Source organism: Bombina bombina, chromosome 10, assembly GCF_027579735.1.
Source record: "Bombina bombina isolate aBomBom1 chromosome 10, aBomBom1.pri, whole genome shotgun sequence".
In the NCBI taxonomy this organism is placed as follows: Eukaryota; Metazoa; Chordata; class Amphibia; order Anura; family Bombinatoridae; genus Bombina; species Bombina bombina.
The window spans coordinates 69,085,679-69,106,964 of NC_069508.1; the positions used below are offsets into that span (position 1 = coordinate 69,085,679).

Sequence of the window (21,286 nt, forward strand, 5' to 3'; positions counted from 1 at the left end):
ACAAAAGACAATTGTGTAGGATATGTGCGTATTCTTTTTCAACAAGGGATACCAAAAGAACAAAGCATATTTGAAAATAGAAGTGAATTTAAAAGTGTCCTAAAATTACATACTCTATCGGAATCATGCAAGTTTAATTTTGACTTTCCTATTTCTTTAAGTAAGAAATATACGAGAGTATTAGCCAAACCACTGATAGTTTCCACCCTAATTTGTAATTTGCACACAATATGCCCAAGCACAAAATATTAAATACAGTATTATTCATCCGATCTGTAAACTCCAGGAGATCCATAGATGCCGTTTCACCAAATTTAAAGTCACATACTCCCTAATTTTTCTTTTATGATTCAAATAAAGCATTACAGTTTTAAACAACTTTTAAATGTACTCCTGTAATCAAATTTGCAACTGCTCTGGGTATCCTTTGGTGAAGAAGCAAGATGAACACATCATGTGAGCCAATGACAAGAGGCATATATGTGCCACCAATCAGCAGCTAGCTCTCAGTAGTGCATTGCTGTTCCTACGTATGCTTTTCAACCAAGAATATAAGGAGAACAATTCAAATTAGAGGACAGACGTAAGTTGGACAGTTCTTTAAAATTGTAAGCTCTGTCTAAATCTAAAAAGTTTAAAGGATTGGTAAACTGCTGGGTACAACTGTAGTCACATGTTTTCTACTCACTACGCTATTGTTTTTCCTCCTGTGCCTGCAGCCCTTTTCATAGTTATTTTATTATTTTAACCCTTCAAAAGTGCTGTTTAGTGAAGTTCTGCAGCTTCACATTGGGTGTCGCCATCTTTGATATTCTTGTAACCTAAGTTCTGCATCTTCGCATTGGGTGTCGCCATCTTGGATATTCTTGTAACCTAAGTTCTGCCTCTTCGCATTGGGTGTCGCCATCTTTGATATTCTTGTAACCTAAGTTCTGCATCTTCGCATTGGGTGTCGCCATCTTGGATATTCTTGTAACCTAAGTTCTGCACATTCGCATTGGGTGCCGCCATCTTGGATATGTACCATGTGACAGAAGTACTGCACAGATCAGTGATATTGTTGTCTTCTTAACAAGCCATACTTTAGTTTAGCGTTCATATAAATGAGCAGTTTTAACTTGCCTCTTTAATCCGTACTTAACTGTTCCTAAACTTGTGTGCTTCAAAACAAACCCACTCCTAGCTTCTTTCTTGACGTAGAATTAATTTACAGGGAATAAAAAAAAAAACAACCATATAAAGGGAGAAACTGGATTTTCGCTATTACTTTATGTGAGACTGTGATTTCCTTTTAAAAGTCAGAAACGCTTCAAAAAATGTCATTTATAGGGCCTGAGGACCAGGGGATTTGCCTTCAAATAAGCGACTTTTAAGATTATTATTATTATATATATAAATATAATTGCTAATAAAAAAAATATAGTACCTTAACCTGCAATACAGAGGCTCCTGCTTACCTGATAGACCTGATGCACGATAAGAACGCAGAGATACGAAAAGTGTGCGATAACACACTGGACATTATAGCGGTGAGTATACTTATGTATTAAAAAGTCATTAAAGTGACAGTTATGTGTAAATTAAACTTATAGTTTAAACTGGGCATGCAATTTTATACAAGTTTTCAATTTACTTACATGTATATTATCAAATTCTCTTGGTATCCTTTGCGTAAATTGGAAAATTGCTTAAAATTGCATGCTCTGTCTAAATCATAAAGTATCATTTTAAATGTACTGTCTCTGCTTTTGTGTAAAAAAAAAAATGTGTTTTCTTACACACTCCCTAGAGAGGCCTAAAATCAAATTCTGTAGCCTACAAATGCTGCAAATGAAATAGTTAATTTGTAGCATTTTGAAAGATACAGATTTTGGTTTCTGTAGGGAGTGTAGGACAAATCACAATTATACACAAAATTTGGAAACCAATTTGGAATGTATTTATAGCAGATAACATGTTCCACGAACAATCTTGTGTGTGTCTGTGAGTAATGATCCCAGCCCATCCCCAAATAGGAAATGTCTCCTGAACCTTTCGCTTTCAATAATTGCGTTAAGTTTTTCCATGTGTTGCAGAAACTTCCTGCAACTAAGGTGTTATTGTTGCACCCACTAGAAAGGAAAATTAATTCCCTGGATAGGAAATGAAACATAGAGGCAATAGTGCTCAGCCTTTCTCTTGACACGTGCGTCTTTTTTTTTTTTATCTGCATGTAATCAGTTGCTTTTTTTCCCATTCTAGGAGTATGACGAGGAATGTGCAAAAAAGATACAAAGTGAGAAATTCCGCTGGCACAATTCCCAGTGGCTGGAGATGGTCGAAAATCGCCAGGTGGATGAAAATGAACAATACATTTACGGCGATGAGCCCATTGAGTCGTTCATTCATGAAGGAGATATATTAGAAAGAAATGATCTGTACTACAGCGCAGGTGATCACGAGCACTATGTTTTACGATACTTTAAATATTGTGGGGGGGTTTTATTATTACAATTTCAGCATTTTAAAATAGACCATAAAAACGTTTGTAAAAAATAACCTCATGTTATGTAATGGTATTACATTTAATTACTTAAAGGGATAGTAAACCCAAATATTTTCTTTCACGATTAAGATAAAGCATGCAATTTTAAGCAACTTTCTAATTTACTCCTATTACCAATTTTTCTTCATTCTCTTGGTATCTTTAGTTGAAAAGGCAGTAATGAAAACTTTGGAGCCGGCCTATTTTTTGGCTCAGTACCCTGGATAGGGCTTGTGATTGGTGGCTACATTTAGCCATCCAATCAGCAAGCACAACCCAAGTACTCAACCTAAAATGGGCCAAATCCAAAGCTTAGATTCCTGCTTTTCAAATAAAGATAGCAAGAAAACAAAGAAAAATTGATAATAGGAGTAAATTAGAAAGTTGATTAAAATTGCATTCTCTATCTGAATCACGAAAGAAAATATTTAGATTTACTGTCCTTTTAAAGGGATATGAAACCCAAAATGTTTCTTTTAGGAATTCAGTTAAAGCATACAATTTTAAACAACTTTCTAATTTACTTCTATTATCAATTTGTCTTCATTCTCTTGGTATCTCTTGTTGAAAAGCAGGGACATAAAGCTTAGAAGCTGGCCCATTTCTGGAGCACTATATAGCAGCAGTTTTGCAAGAATGTTATGCATTTGCAAGAGCACTGGATGGCAGCAGTTTTGCAAGAATGTTATGCATTTGCAAGAGCACTGGATGGCAGCAGTTTTGCAAGAATGTTATGCATTTGCAAGAGCACTGGATGGCAGCAGTTTTGCAAGAATGTTATGCATTTGCAAGAGCACTGGATTGCAGCAGTTTTGCAAGAATGTTATGCATTTGCAAGAGCACTGGATGGCAGCAGTTTTTGCAAGAATGTTATGCATTTGCAAGAGCACTGGATTGCAGCAGTTTTGCAAGAATGTTATGCATTTGCAAGAGCACTGGATGGCAGCAGTTTTGCAAGAATGTTATGCATTTGCAAGAGCACTAGATGGCAGCAGTTTTGCAAGAATGTTATGCATTTGCAAGAGCACTAGATGGCAGCAGTTTTGCAAGAATGTTATGCATTTGCAAGAGCACTAGATGGCAGCAGTTTTGCAAGAATGTTATGCATTTGCAAGAGCACTGGATGGCAGCACTATTTCCTGCCATGTAGTTATCCAGACAACTACCAAGATAGCTCTTCAACACAGAATATCATGGGAACAAAGCAAATTTGATAATAGAAAAAAAAAAGAGAAACTTTTTTTAAATTGTATTCTCTGTCGGAATCACGAAAAAAAGATTTTTAGGTTTCATTTCCCTTTAAGATGTTATCAAAATTGACATCACATAAAGGTCTGTTCTGTCATTTTAACCTTGAAATGGAAGACGGTTTCCACCAATCAGTCAATTTCTGCTTCTACAGTGAATAGAAATTTCATATTATGTTAATATATTTAAAAATATTTAATCTCATAAACATTTTTATAATTCGGTAGAACAATATGAAAATTAAAAGATCATTATTTTTCCCCAGCAATGTATGCAGTCTGCCAGTCATGGCTTGAAATTTACTACAATTATTCATTTTGACTTAGTTCTCTTAGTATCCTTTGTTAAGGTGTAATCCTTGATGAGATCAGTAGTTTGCTTGTCTTTTGCCATCTGACAGAAGTGTTTGCAACCGTGTTTATAATAATGTTATAATTGTTGCAAATCCTCCTTCCATAGACTGCTAAAGACAACTGCAAATTCTTGAACTCGGCTATGATTGTTCTTTAACAAAGGATACCAAGAATACTAAGTCAAAATTGTTTATAGAAGTAAATTGAAAAAATGCTTTAAAATGTTCTATCTGAATCATGAAAGTTTAATTTCGAGATTACTGTCCCTTTAAAGTACCATAGGGGGGGGCGCAGATAATTACTTGTCTTATGCTGATATGGCTACTGATCCAAACAGCAGCACGACTCACATGACCCAACGGTGATTTATCTATCTATATCTGCAACAACTAGTTAAACTAATTGTAATAGAGGATACAATCCAGTTTAAAAAAGAAAACCAGTGCTGCAATGGTATAATACGGATTAGCTCTGCTAGAGCAAAGGTGTACACAAGTTAAAAGTGTTCCATTTCATTCATACTATTAAACTTTATTAAATCAACAAGGAACTCACACACATACAGTGACAGGGCTGAGAAATTAAAAACACTTAAACTCAGTTAACTGCACTGTCGCAATAAGGTATAGAGAAAATTATTCAAAGTATCCGCCAGTCCTCAGTCTGAAATATAATAAAAATAGACTAAGCCCTTACAATCCGAGGGCTAATTATTATTACCATTACACTATTAAAGACCAGAGGCTGTGTCGGATATAGTAAGGTTAATAAGGCATATTTTTGTCAACAAGAGCAAGCTAGTTAAAAAACGAACAGGAGAGACTAAGCTGCCCCTGTCGGACAAACGCTTCCTCAGAGGGGGTGCGGGCCGCTGTTACTTGCCGTGATTTATGCCGACTTTAGGCCCACCTACTGAACATTATTGGTCTCAGTGGTAGGCGTTGTCCACCTGTGATAGGATGCATCTACTGTCAATCATTGCATCTATCATTTACGCGTAGTGGGTGTGTAGCGTCAAAGAGTCTAAACTAGACTGGATCATCCTCCTGTATATCATTGGTTATAACGAGAGGAGGTATCAGCCTGTTATTGGATCAATTGATCGTCAGTTTAGAAATTAATGGCCGACGTATCTCTTAGTGTTCGTCATCAAGTAGGAGTATACCTATTCCTGACTCATCGTGTTAGAAACCAATCCGTGGCTTTAGAATGGTTAGAGTAACTGGGTGTGTGATATTGAAGATAAATCATTGGCTGATCACAAAACATGTAAACAAACTGGCGATGACTGATATCAAACTCATGGAATGTCTCATATATCTGTATACACTGTATATGAATGTTTAATAAACATGTTACATGAGTCATCTAGGATATATATGCATATAGTAAGTCACGATCGATGTTACGAGGATTTTTCAATAGCTACATATACAGCTTTTTTACTGTGTCATTGTTACATGTATTAAAAAACTGTGTGCATGTCCGGACTCTCCCAAAATGATTAATACTTAATTTTAATGTGCTGTGTATTTGTGTAACACATAGATAATATATACTTCGATCTATATGTTCTATTATTTTATTCCAGTGTGATAGTTCCCTATCTGGAATAAGTGATTACTTTATATACACAAAAAATAAAATATGTGAAAAAAGTGTGGAAGTGAATTAATTCTAATTCACATTATGTGCCACAAAGAATGTGGGGTAGTGTGATGAGAGACAAGTCAAATGGTGATGTGCTGCGTATGTTATAGTGATGAAACTTGATAAACGATATCATAAATTTAGAATGCTTTCTTAGAATTATATGTGGATACATTCATTGTCTTTAGGTAATACTGGGACGTGTTTAATCAAACAAAAATATATAACGGTGCTTTAAAATGTGACATTTTGTAAAAAGTGCTTAGGATGTGAGTGAGTGAAAATTTTTGATTATAAAAATAATAAATTTTCTTAACCCCTTAACGACACGAGTCGTACAGGGTACGTCGCACACAACCTGGTCTTTAAAGACCAGCGACGTACCCTGTACGACTTTGGGGATTAAAGCGGCTGGAAGCGATCCTGATCGCTTCCAGCCGCTTTACGGTTATTGCAGTGATGCCTCGATATCGAGGCATCCTGCAATAACCTTTTTCCCCCATCCGATGCAGAGAGAGCCACTCTGTGGCCCTCTCTGCACCGTCATCGATGGCCGCAATCGTTGGTGGGTGGGGAGCTGACCGTGGGAGGCGGGGTGGGCGGCCATCGGTGACAAATTGAAGAGAGAGGGGGGCGGGATCGGGGGGCGGGGTTTGTGGCGCGCTCGCATGGGAGCGCGCGCGTGCACGGGGGCCGGTGGGTGGGCGCGTGCACGGGGAGGGAGCGGGTGGGAACCGCTACACTACAGCAAATTAATTATAAAAAAACTGGCATTAAGGGGGGGATACAATCCCCAACAAAAATAAAATAAGGGATCTGGGAGCGGGTGGGGGATTTGTCTGTGGGGGGGAAGCTACACTAACAGAAAAAATTGAATTTTTTGTTTAAAAAAAACAAAAAAAAAGACATTTGTATTTGCAAACAGGGTACTGGCAGACAGCTGCCAGTACCCAAGATGGCTCCCAGTAAGGTAGAGGTGGAGGGTTAGAGAGCTGTTTGGGGGGGGATCAGGGAGGGGTTGGGGGCTAAGGGGGGATCCTACACAGCTGCATAAGTAAATATGCTTTACAATTTTTTTTTAATTTTTAAATATACCTTTTATTTTAGTACTGGCAGAACTTTCTGCCAGTACTTAAGGATGGCGGGGACAATTGTGGGATGGGGGGAGGGGAAGAGAGCTATTTGGAGGGATCCTGGGTTGTGATGTGTCAGGTGGGAGGCTGATCTCTACGCTAAAGCTAAAATTAACCCTGCAAGCTCCCTACAAATGACCTAATTAACCCCTGCACTGCTGGGCATTATACACGTGTGGGTGCGCAGCGCATTTAGCGGCCTTAGAATTACCAAAAAGCAACGCCAAAGCCATATATGTCTGCTATTTCTGAACAAAGGGGATCCCAGAGAAGCATTTACAATCATTTATGCCATACTTGCAAAAGTTGTTTGTAAATAATTTCAGTGAGAAACCTAAAATTGTGAAAAATTTTACGTTTTTTTTTAATTTGATCGCATTTAGCGGTGTAATGGTAGCATGAAATATACCAAGATGGGCCTAGATCAATACTTGGGGTTGTCTACTACACTAAAGCTAAAATTAACCCTAGATGCTCCCTACATGCTCCCTAATTAACCCCTTCACTGCTGGGCATAATACACGTGTGATTGCGCAGTGGCATTTAGCGGCCTTCTAATTACCAAAAAGCAACGCCAAAGGTCCTATATTTCTGCTATTTTTGAACAAGAGGGGATCCAGAGAAGCATTTACAACCATTTATGCCATAATTCACAAGTTGTTTGTATATAATTTCAGTGAGAAACCTAAAGTTTGTGAAAAATTTGGGAAAAAGTGAACAATTTTTTTTATTTGATTGCATTTGGTGGTGAAATGGTGGCATGAAATATACCAAAATGGACCTAGATCAATACTTTGGATGTCTTCCTAAAAAAAAATATATACTTGTCAAGAGTTAATCAGGGATTCCTGACAGATATCAGTGTCCCAATGTAACTAGCGCTAATTTTGAAAAAAAATGTTTGGAAATAGCAAAGTGCTACTTGTATTTATGGCCCTATAGTTTACAAAAAAAGCAAAGAACATGTAAACATTGGGTATTTCTAAACTCAGGACAAAATTTAGAAACTATTTAGCATGGGTGTTTTTGGTGGTTGTAGATGTGTAACAGATTGTGGGGGTCAAAGTTAGAAAAGTGTGTTTTATTTCCATTTTTTCCTAATATTTTATAATTTTTTTTATAGTAAATTATAAGATATGATGAAAATAATGTATCTTTAGAAAGTCCATTTAATGGCGAGAAAAAACGGTATATAATAGTGTGGGTACAGTAAATGAGTAAGAGGAAAATTACAGCTAAACACAAACACCGCAGAAATTTAAAAATAGCCCTGGTCCTTCAGGGAAAGAAATTGAAAAATGGCCGTGTCCTTAAGGGGTTAAAAATAGTGCCATGAAAAATGGACTGATTGTTTATTTCCATACAGTTTTATCCACAAATAGATTGCAGTGTCAATATTGTTGTACTGTATATCATTGCTCATAAATGTTCAAAACTATTTATTTATTTTTGATTAATTATTATAGTACACGTCTTTATACAACTGCATTTATTATAATACTGAAATATGGAATGATTGACCTATAGGTATACAAAATAATTGTTAAAATCATTCATTCCATTTGGTTTAACTGCATTCAGTGAATAGATCCACTTGCATTCCATTTTCAGCAATATCTTTTCAATATTACCTCCTCTTATGCCAAGGGATGGTTTTTGGATTACTGTGTATTTTAGATCCTTTGTCAGACTTTTATGATGTGATAAAAAATGTTTGGCCACTGAGGTTATTTTTTTGCCATTATTTAGATCTCTTTGTGCATTTTTGATATTATACGCATGTTCTAAAATGCGTATTTTGACCTCTCTCGTTGTCATGCCAATGTAAAACATTGATGTGCATGAGAAGTAGTGATGGTAATTTATATACTCTGCCACTTCTTTCTGTGATACTTTTTGTTTTCCACACAAACTTACATGCTGAACAAGTGCCACAAGGGTACATACCCAAATTTTTATCTTGTTTCTTCTTAGATCTAATGAAATGACTAGATACTAGCTTTTCTCTTAAATTGTGTGGTCTTTTAAATCCCATGGATACTTTGTCTCCAATGATGGTTTTTAGAGTTTCGTCATTTTGTAGGATATTCCAATGGTCATTTATGATTTTGGTTATGTGTGGAATCTGAGGATTGTATGTGGTTATGAATCTCGGGCAAGATTCTGTTGGTGTTTTGTCTTTAGGTACTAATAAGCCCTCTCTGCAGACCCTCAATGCTTTGTATTTAGCTCTTTTGACTGACTTTGGAACACTTTTAACTTGTGTACACCTTTGCTCTAGCAGAGCTAATCAGTATTATACCATTGCAGCACTGGTTTTCTTTTTTAAACTGGATTGTATCCTCTATTACAATTAGTTTAACTAGTTGTTGCATGTTTTCCTTAACCAGCTCACTGCATCAGATATTTCTTAAAGATAACTCTAATGTTGAGTCATTTACATAAATATATGAGATACCTGAGATTTAATATTAGACTCTGCAATCCCCCAACTCATATATTTCTAAAATATCTATCTATATCTATCTATCTATCTACTGTATCTATCTAATATCTATTGTATCTATCCATCTATATCTACTGTATCTACCTATCTACTCTATCTACCCATCTATCTACTGTAGCTATATATCTACCTGTCTATATCTATCTATCTACTGTATCTATCTAATATCTATTGTATCGGTCTATCATATTTATCTATCTACTGTATCTACCTATCTACTCTATCTGCCCATCTATCTATATTTATATATCTATCTACTCTATCTACCCATCTATCTATATCTATCTATGTATCTATCTATTGTATCTGTCTATCATATTTATCTACTGTAGATATCTATCTACCCATCTATCTATATCTATATCTATCTATCTACTGTATCTATCTAATATCTATTGTATCTGTCTATCGTATCCATCTACTGTATCTCTATCTACTGTATCTATCTACTCTACCTACCTACCTATCTATCCATCTATATCTATCTACTGTATCTATCTATCTACTGTATCTATTTATTTATATATCTACTGTATCTACCTATCAATATATCTATATATCTATCTGTTGTATCTGTCTATCTACTGTATCTATCTATCTACTATATCTACCTATCTATCTGTTGTATCCATCTATCTATCTCTCCACACATTGTTACCCCACTAAAACAACAAAGGCTTAGTTAAAAGAACCTTGTATATACTGTGTGTGTGTGTGTGTATATATATATGTGTGTGTGTGTGTGTGTGTGTGTATATATATATATATATATATATATATATATATATATAATAAAATACCCTATTTGATAGCCAATACTGCAAAAAAAACCTCCTATAACATATCTCTAGCTTACTCTAGTCCTAAATATTCATCAAGTGGTTTATATCCCAGCCATGCTTGGTTATTGCTATATAATGTGCATTTTTATTTTGTTTTCTTGTAGCACAATCTGGTCAGTATTCAGAAGCCCATCACATATTTGTAATGCATTGTCTGCCGCTCTTCAAGCTGTAAACATCCCAGCAACTTGTTAACAGCTCATCTGTAACTCATAAAATACACTAAAAACAGTTTAAAAAAGTTCTATGAATGAACTGATGCATTCTGCATGTGTCACATTGTTTGTTATTCTGTTCATATGTAGCTTGTCAAAACGAACCCGTATGGAATGAATTTAACTCATTCATCAAGTCATTTTATCCTCTCTATTCTCATATAGTAGAACCTCAGTCCTTTTATTAGACGTTGTACTGACTAAATTAAGACCATAACTGACAAGTATTGATAAATTATAGTAGCCATTGCTCCTAGACATTTAATTTTGTCTCCAAAACTTTTAGATCATTCTACACGTGTACTTACCAGGAGAAATCTATCTACCTACATGTACGGACAGATTACAAGTAGAGTGCTAATTAACGCTACCAGTTGAAAGTAAACTGTTTTTGTTCTGGCGCTAACCCAGCGAGCGCAAAAGCCAAAGTTAGAATATCTTGTGCATGTTTACGTGTTCTCCCATAGAAGTCAATGAAGAAAAAGTTGCGAAAAAGCCTAACACCCTACTCACGCACTAACCCGATCGCATATTTTCAAGTGTGCTAATCCAACATGAATATATGGATATTTCTCATTCCACTGTTCTTTACTTAACAGAAAATGTTCTATTTATTCATAAATAAATATTTCTACATATATCTGATGGTATTTTTGTACAATATATATTTATATTTATTTTTATATATATATATATATAGAGAGAGAGAGAGAGAGATAGATACAGATATAAATAGGATTATCTATTTATAAATACTTAACATATTCAGCTGTGCAGCATTGGAATGTGAAATATTTACAGTAAATATATAGTTAAAACCTTTATTAAAAAAGGATATTGCATAAATGTTTTTTTCATGTTTTCTTTTACTTAAAGGGACACTGAACCCAAATTTTTATCTTTCGTGATTCATATAGAGCATGTAATTTTAAGCAACTTTCTAATGTACTCCTATTATCAATTTTTCTTCCTTCTCTTGGTATCTTTATTTGAAATGCAAGAATGTAAGTTTAGATGCCGGCCCATTTTTGGTGAATAACCTGGGTTATTCTTGCTGATTGGTGGATAAATTCATCCAGCAATACAAAAAGTGCTGTCCAGAGTACTGAAACAAAAAAGAAGCTTAGATGCCTTCTTTTTCAAATAAATATAGCAAGTGAACGAAGAAAAATTGATAATAGGAGTAAATTAGAAAGTTGCTTAAAATTGCATGCTCTATCTGAATTATGAAAGAAAAAGATTGAGTTCAGTGTCCCTTTAACTGCAATGGGCTCCAATGCACTTTTATATATGTCTATATGTATTAAAGTGTATATATGTTTGTAAATACATTATTACACATATAAATACATACACATTATATATATATATATATATATATATATATATATATATATATATATGTCAGAATATCCACAGATTTCTTTAATCAAGGACTGCACTCGCTGGATTTAGATACAGTATAAAATTATTTATTATATGGTGACTATTCGGGATTCGCAGAGAAATATGTAATACAATAGGTTCCACTAAAGTTCAGGGAAAAGTGGAGATCTCAACTACAAGCCACACCTCTGTAGTAGAGGAAATATATAGAGAGAGAGGTACGAGGACAAAGAAAAATAATATAAAATGAATAAATAAAATAATACATATACAATATTTGTATACAATATGAATCAGAATGTTACAACGGACATCCAGTGTTTATGGGTGTCTGGAGAAAGGTAGAAAGAGCCCAGTTGAACGAACACACAGTCTTGATAGTGAGAAAAGTGGTGTTCTGGGGGATAATATAATAGCACACACGTCCCGTGATCCTCCCCCTGCTGGTAATTCTTACTTACAGGAAATACCCTCAATCGTATGAGGTAAGTAGGAGCCCACAGGATAAGAGAGATATCCGCATCTATGTCGGCGTTTGCAAAGGACCCCGTGAGTGAAAGGATGCTTGATCCGGGTTGGAGTTTTCTGGACTGGCTAGAAATCCTGTCCCCCAAGTTAATGCTGCTTACACATCCGGATGTGGAAAAAGGAAACAACAAGAATACACTAATAGTGCATTATTTTTTTATTTAAAAGGATAACAATAAAAGAGGTCCTTACATCAATAAACTTCAATCGTATGAGGTAAGTATACAGCTTCAAAGTCAGGTACACATCTACAGGTCGCGAGGTAGAACCGGGATGCCCACCACGAGCCTTACGCGTTTCGAAGATCCAAGTCTTCGTCAGAGGTAATGGTAAAGTGGCATCCCATTAATGCTTTAAATACTGGTTTGCACCGTCTGAGGGCACACGGTTTAGCTCGCGATTGGAGAGCATCATACATTACGTCAGAGAGGTGTATGTCTATTGGGCACAAACAGCATTTTATATGTGTATAGTTATGCTCTTGTGTATACAGTATTTTCCCAGTTGTATCTAGATTTATTTATTAGTTATTTTCTTGCACAATTGTATGTGATTTTATATGTTGTTGTTTTTTTTATATATGGAGTAGCATTTTTGTATTTTTATTTACGTCACACAAATAATGTCAAGCAGTGATTAGCCTTCTACAACATGGGGTGTGCCAAATAGACATTTCTTTTCCAAATAGTGTCAATGATTGGCCTTCCACAAAAGAGGTGTGCCCAATAGACATACGCCTCTCTGACGTGTAATGTATGATGCTGAACTGAAGATCTCTTACAACGCTGTGTACCACTCCCTATACAGAACAGGGCGAACTGGCTCTAACCAGAATAGAAAGAGTAGGAGGCCCCAATGCACAACTGAGCAAAAGGGACAAATACATTAGAGTGTCTAGTTTGAAAAACAGACACCTCACGGGTCCTCAACTGGCAGCTTTGTTAAATAGTACCCACAAAACACCAGTCTCAATGTCAACAATGAAGCAGTGACTCTGGGATGCTGGTCTTCTAGGCAGAGTTGCAAAGAAAAATCCATATCTCAGTCTAGGCAATAAAAAGAAAAGATTGAGATTGGCAGAAGAACACAGACACTGGACAGAGGAAGATTGGAAAAAAGTGTTATGGAAAGACAAGGGGTTCGGATCACAAAGAAGAACATTAGTGAGACGCAGACCAAAGGAAAAGATGCTGGAGGAGTGCTTGACACCATCTGTCAAGCATGGTGGAGGCAATGTGATTTGTCTGTGAGTGCTTTGAAATTTGTAAAGTGGGAGATTTAATACATGGTAAAATCTACCATACCCTGTGGATGGTACTTAATTGGAGTGAATTTCCTCCTACAACAGGACAATGACCCAGAGCACAGTTCCAAACTATGCAAGAACTATTTGGGAAGAAGTAGTCAGCTGGTATTCTATCTTTAATGGAATGGCTAGCACAGTCACCAGATCTCAACCATATTGAGCTGTTGTGGGAGCAGCTTGACCGTATGGTATGTAAGAAGTGCCCATCAAGCCAATCCAACTTGTGGGAGGTGCTTCATGAAGCATGGGGTGAAATCTCTTAAGATTATCTCAACAAATTGACAACTAAAATTCCAAAGGTCTGCAAATCTGTAATTGCTTCACATGGAGGATTCTTTGACGAAAGCAAAGTTTGAAGGACACAATTATTATTTGACTTAAAATTCATTATTTATAACCTTGTCAATGACTATCGTTCCTATTCAAACTCATTTCATGTTTGTTTTCATGGGAAATAAGAAAATGTTTAAGTGACTAAGTGAAAGAGAAGAGGGGGTAAAATAGTGTGTAAATAAATTTTAAACAGCCCTCCTAGGAGAGCGATAGTAATAAACCACTGCTGACTGAGCTACTTAAACCCATGTAAAGGCTCCCAGGGGAAAGCAACACCTCTAGGGGTCTCCTCCTGTAACAAGCCACTAAAGGGATATCAGACCTGCTGCATATAATACATGTCAGGTCCCACTACGCCAGGGTACAGAGACAAATACATTTTCATGCGCTTGTTAGCCAATGCTTTCGACGTCACTTACCCTCTTGTGTGCGGTCCCCTCAGCTGGCAAGGGAAAGTCCCATCAATCATGATGTCACGGTCCGTGCAGAGAGGAAGGAGGAGTGGAGCAGGTACAAGCTTGCAATGGAGGTCCGTGCTAGACAAGCAACCCTGCTGGTGGTAGTGTAGACTGAAGTAGAGAGACAGATATGCTTGGTAAAAAACAAAAGGTGCTGCACTCACCAGCATTATCTTGTTCCTCTGTTAGCCTCCTGTGCTGCGGTCAACAACATTATCTTGTTCCTCTGTGTAACCTTTTAACTTTTGGAAGCCTCCGGTGCTGCGCTCACCAGCATTATCTTGTTCCTCTGTAAAACCCTTTAACTTTTGGAAATAAAGGAATTTGGTTTTTTTACCAAGCATAACCGTCTCTCTGCTTCAATGTCTAAGTGACCCCAAACTTTTGAACACCAGTGTACATATACACACACATATACACTTGTTCTATGCTTCCTTAAGCCATGTTTCTTATCCCATTACTATGTATAAAAGTTTCTTAAATTCTCATGGAAAGCCTCCTTAAGTATCTGTCCTTGTTGCCATATTAAGTAACTGTACTGTGCCTTCACTGACAGGTTCTATAACTTTTGACAAGTCTGTGGATTATAGTTTAAAGTCTTCTTCAAGTAGACTCTTTTTTTTTTATTTTATTTTTTTTATCAAGGGATTTTTCCTGTTCCCTAGTTGCTACTTCCTGTGTTGAAAGGACGGTAACTTTCTGTCCGGCTCTTTTTCTTGTGAAACTGTTCACAAACACTAAACAATCATCCAGCCATCTCCATCTTGCGTCTCTTGGCCAGCTCTTTGGTTTTAGTGATCTATGCACTCCAAGCCTTATAGTTAAGAATTTGGCCCTTGTACAGTGCTTTAAACTAGAATAACTTTCCCTGATCTTTGAGACCAGTGTTCTGTTTGAATCCCATTCCACATCATTTACTTGAACTGGCTTCCTACTTGTGTGACAGCGCTCTATTTCTCAAACATAACTAAAAGCATGTGCATCATTCCACTGGTGATCTTTGTTTAGGGGTCGATAATTAACACATGTGGCACAAATAACTTTCCATAAAAATTGTGGATCGAAATTTTCTTTGCTGGTGGTACTTCTCTCCTTGGTATCATCTGCAAATTAATAACTGGCAAAAACGGAGAAAGAGTATTAGGGGGGGAAAAGCACCAGCTGAAAATGAGTCATCCCTTAAACATGGGGACCCAGGCAAACTAAAATGGTATCTGGTGGAACTGCAATCCCATAGTAGTGTCTGAGTCTGTGAGCGAAGACATCCACCCTTGCGTTTTATTCTGATTGGTGGGTGCGGCACAGGACAAAATGTTGCAGAAGCAAAACCACATATAGAACAGATCCAGTAGGATCCACTTAGTAGGGTTTCACATAGTTTAGCACTGTGGAGATTGGCAAACCAAAATATATCTTCTGTTGTTACAACATCAAAAATGTATAAGCTTTTTTCTTTTATCCCTACATTCTCTTATTTAACTCAGATTTAACCGGCAACAATTATGAGGTAATGTTGTTATGACTTTTTCTCAATTTGTTAATCAATTTGATTTACACCCTACCTTTTTCATATGTGGAACGTAAAATATTGCACTCGTGACTGATATTTAATAGTTTTCCCAATTATATTTAAATTGATTCAAGCACTTGGATCATTTATATAAAAGAATTTCCGCACTTTTATTATGATACTTGTTAGAAATATTTTATGAGGAAACGGCTCCTATATATATTTATGGGGTGTTTTTGTGTGTGAATATAACAAACATATTTATTTTATTATGTTCCCTCTTCTCTGTGTGCTTTTATGAGGAACCAAGTCTGCCTTCATCCGTTCTCAATATTTTGTTCTCCACACACTTGGCATTTTCTAAAAATGAATTTCACTTCTGGATTTTTACTTTCAAATGCTGCAAATTCTAGTTTTTATTGTATCTTTAGACTTGTTTTATTTTTTTATTATTTAAAAAATAGTACCAAGTTGTTTTTTTTGTTCAGGTATCTATTTTGCTTGCATCCTTTTTCCACTATTTTATATACTTATTTGGTTCAGTTCTCATTTCCAATTGAAACTATGAGACTGGGAATGAGTTGCTTATTAGCTAGTACTAAGGATTGACAAATGTCTGTGTTCTGATATGTGATAGGTCAAATGTTAACATGTGAACGTTACATATGAATATCATTTTCCAGAGATACATCACAGTCTTTTGGAATTAATATTCAAAATGTATAATGAGATAGGATGTTTAATTCAATAAATCAAATGTTACAGTTGGTTGATCCTCATGAAACTCTTGAATGAGTCCAGAATTTGATATTTTAGTACTATAGTGTGGTATCAGATTGCAAGTGCTTTTGGCCTGAGGAAAACTTTCCTAATATAGATAGATCCCATCCTCTGCAAAACGATTGTCTATCTCCAAACTACCATACTTATTTATATATATATATATATATATATATATATATATATATATATATATATATATATATATATATATATAATGTATGTGTATGTACGTGTGTGTGTGTGTGTGTATATATATATATAATGTATGTGTATGTACGTGTGTGTGTGTGTGTGTGTATATATAATGTATGTGTATGTACGTGTGTGTGTGTGTGTGTGTGTATATATATATATATATATATATATATATAATCGGCCTTTGTTCATACTTTTAAATAAACACATTTGCATGAGAAAGATCTAAGAATGGTTTCTTGCAGGGGTTTACTAAACTTTAAAGGGAAAGTTGTTTTGCTTTTTTTTAGTGCAGATACTTAATCGCTTTATACAGACAGAAAAGCCGGAATAATGTTGCTTGTTTATGCCCTTTCAGATGGACTGATCCCATCAGATGCAGCAGTGAGCCCTGATTTCTTTAACGATTACCATCTTCAGAATGGAGACTTTATTGGGCAGCACGGCTTTGGCAGCGGGTAACTAAAATATATCTGTATTTTACATAATATATGTGTGTGGACAGTGTATGTATATATATGTATGTGTGTGTGTATATATATATGTATATATATATATGTATATATATATATGTATATATATATATATATATATATATATAATCTTCCCTTTATTCGTAAAATACTTTGTAGAGCCAACCGGAGTGTGGATGCCATGCCTGTTTGGAGATTGATGGAACACACTTGCAAGGTTATTCTTGCGCTGCTATGAGTGTGGAAAACATTTGCTTGGTTAATTGAAAATTATTAGTTTTATTTCTTGAGTTGTTAGGTGTTAGCCACTATTAATCACCATTCTATTGCACAGCAGAAAACAACGCTAATCTAATCAGCAACGCTAGTCGCACCTCCTTTGCCTGGTTTATACACACAGTACTGCAGGGTGGATTTGATGTTAATCAAATTAAATTAAATCACAATTTAAATCATTGATCAGTAAGACTTGATTTAAATCGTGCTTTTCTACATTAAGCTTTTCATTTTTACAATTATAACTTTTTGGATTATTTTTCCAGTGATATTAGAAAATGACTGTTTTAGTTATTGGGAGGTGAACTATCTCTAGTTTAATAGGTTAATTATTGTTTGATCAACTTTTCAGCTGTACTTTATTGGATGGAGAAAAATAATAATTACCTTAAAGAGATAGGAAAGTCATAATTAAATTTACATGATTCAGATAGAGCATGGAATTTAAAGACACTTTTGAATACACTTCTATTTTCAAATGTGCTTCGTTCTCTTAATATCCTACCCTAGCTGTTGATTGGCGCTTGCACACGTCTCTTGTGATTGGCTAACTAAATATATTCAGCTAGCTGCTAGTAGTGCAATGCTGTTCCATCAGCAAACAAAAACAAAATAATGAAGCAAAATTTGATAACAGTAAAGTAAATTCAAAAGTTGTTTAAAATTGAATGTTCTATCTAAATCATGAAATAAAAGTGTGGGTCTTCCTGTCCCTTTAATAATACAATTTAAAAATAATCATTGATTTTTATCTTCCATGGGTCGATAGTCTTAACTGACTTGCTGCTAACGGATTAGTGTACGTAATGTTTTGACTATAATAGTCGTTTAGACATTTTGTAGTTGCAAGTTGGGACGCTTTTAACAAGGCTAATTAATCAGCCTTACAATTTATTTTACATACACACTGGAGAGTGGTTTGGTCTCTTCATCTGATATAGTGTTTTATTGCTTAGTAGTAAGTAGAGTTTATTGTACAGAATAGAATGTCACATTATAGATAAATACTTACATTTCAGTTTTATTCCACAATAGGAAACCAACGTGAACTGCAAACAGCTGGAAAAGTTTTTAACTTTTCATATACAATACCGTATGGTTGGAGAGTGGGACTGGCAGAAAAATTGTAGTTTTTTTATACATAATATTTTTTGAATTGCTTGCTGTTTATTAAAAAGCAGATCTTTGCAGGGGCCCCCACTATAGGTTTTAAGGGGTTAATAAGGGCTTTGAATACCATCTGTCAAAATGACAATGAAACTGACTGGCAATTATAGGTTCTTCTTACTACGGCTGCTATTTTACTAGTAAACAGGGACCATTAATGTATTCAGGAGTACGTTTTATTAGGCTTTCAAGGGTCACTGCACGCCAACTGTAAATCCTATTGAAATGAACATCTAAAGCATTTTCTCCAACATAGGTGTGTCCGGTCCACGGCGTCATCCTTACTTGTGGGATATTTCTCCTTCCCCAACAGGAAATGGCAAAGAGCCCAGCAAAGCTGGGTCACATGATCCCTCCTAGGCTCCGCCTACCCCAGTCATTCTCTTTGCCGTTGTACAGGAGGTCTGCTAAAGATGTTTGTTCAGCAAGGTTCCCTTCTACAACCAATTGCATGCATTGTCCCTGTCACTGGCAGCCGCGTGTTTCTAGTTTTGGGCTAGGAAAAGGCGATTATTAGTAATTCTTCTTCTTATGAGGAGATTAGGACAGAATGCTGGCTCTTAAGATTGGCTAATTCTTTCACCCTAGACGCCCACCTTGCAATTGGGCTAGGTTAGCGGCGAAAAAATTCTGGGGTTTGCTATTGTGGGCGCAGAGCGCTTTGGTTAAAATCTTGGGCAGCGGATGCGTCTTCCAAGAACAAATTGCTTGACATTCCTTTCAAGGGGAAAACACTCTTTGGGCCCTGACTTGAAAGAGATTATCTCTGATATCACTGGGGGCAGAGGGCCACGCCCTTCCTCAGGATAGGTCTTTTCAAGACAAAAATAAACCTAAGTTTCGTCCTTTCGCAGAAACGGATCAGCCCCAAGGGCTACGTCCTCTAAGCAGGAAGGTAAATACTTCTCAGACCAATCCCAGCCTGGAGACCTATGCAAGGCTGGAACAAAGGAAAGCAGGCCAGGAAACCTGCCACTGCTACCAAGACAGCATTAAATGCGGGCCCCCGGATCCGGGACCGGATCTGGTGGGGGGGCAGACTCTCTCTCTTCGCTCAGGGCTGGGGCAAGAGAGTTTCTGGACTCTTGGGGCGCTAGAAATAGTCTCCCAAGGTTATTCTCTGGAGTTCAAGGGGCTTCCTCCAAGGGGGAGGTTCCACAGGTCTCAGTTGTCTCAGATCCACATAAGAAGACAGGCATTCTGTACATTGGGTAAAGACCTGCTAAAAATGGAGTGGATTCATCCTGGTTCCATTAGGAGAACAAGGGATGGGGTTCTAACTCCGAATCTGTTCATAGTTCCCAAAAAGAGGAACGTTCAGGACCAATCTTAGATCTTCAAGATCTTGAACAAGTTTCTCAAGGTTCCATCGTTCAAGATGGGAAACCATTCGAACACTTCTTCCTTCCATCCAGGAAGGTCAATTCATGACCAAGGTGGATTTCAAGGATGCGTATCTACATATTCCTATCCACGAAGGAACATCATCGGGTTCCTAAGGTTTGAATTCCTGGATCAGAGCATTTCCAGTTCGTGGCGTTTTTTCTTTCGGATTAGCCACTGCTCCTAGGATTTTCTCATAGGTACTAGGGTCCCCTTCTGGCGGGTGCTAAGACCAAGGTGCATTGCTGTAGGTACCTTACATTGGACGACATCTGATTCGTCGCGTCGTCCCTTCCTCAAGTAAAGGCTCACACGGACATTGTCCTGGCCTTCTCAGATCTCGACGGAATGGAAAGTGAACGTGAAAAGAGTTTCTCTATCTCCGTCAACGAGGGTGGGTGGGGGGGGGGGGGGGGGGTTCCCTACTCTTGGGAACTATAATGAGACTCCTTAGAAATGAGGATTTTCTGACAGAAGCCAGAAAAACAAAACTTCTAGACTCTTGTCGGATACTTCATTCCGTGTCCTCTTCCTTCCAGAGCGCAGTGCATTGAAGTGATAGGGTTTGAGTGGTAGCGAGGCAATGGGACAAAGTTCCTTTTGTGCGCATCTCATCTTAGGACCATTACAACTGTTCCTGCTCAGGTCAGTGGAATGGGGGGACTATTCAGACTTATCTCCGAAGATACAAGTAAATCAGAGGGACCAGAGACTCATTCCGTTGGTGGCTGTCCCTGGACAACCTGTGCACAAGGGATGACCTTCCGCAGCACCAGAGTGGGTCATTGTCACGACCGACGCCAGTCTGATGGGCTGGGGGCGCGGTCTGGGGGATCCCTGAAAGCTCAGGGGTCTGTTGGTCTCGGGTAGAATCTCTTCTACCGATAAATATTCTGGAACTGAGAGCGATATTCAATGCTCTCAAAGCTTGGCCTCAGCTAGCGAGGGCCAAGTTTCATACATCAACCATCAGGGGTGAACAAGGAGTTCCCTAGCGATGGACGAAGTGACCAAAAT

The 21,286-nt window shown here is 37.0% G+C and overlaps 1 protein-coding gene across 1 annotated transcript in view; it reads left to right on the forward strand.

Moving 5' to 3' along the window:
• The window catches only part of KIFAP3 (kinesin associated protein 3), a 479,627-nt gene that overhangs the window by 358,284 nt on the left and 100,057 nt on the right, over window positions 1-21,286 (forward strand). Inside the window, 3 exon segments of the mRNA XM_053693102.1 lie at window positions 1,444-1,529; window positions 2,242-2,431; window positions 17,329-17,428. Of these exon segments, the coding sequence (XP_053549077.1) occupies window positions 1,444-1,529; window positions 2,242-2,431; window positions 17,329-17,428 (376 nt within the window).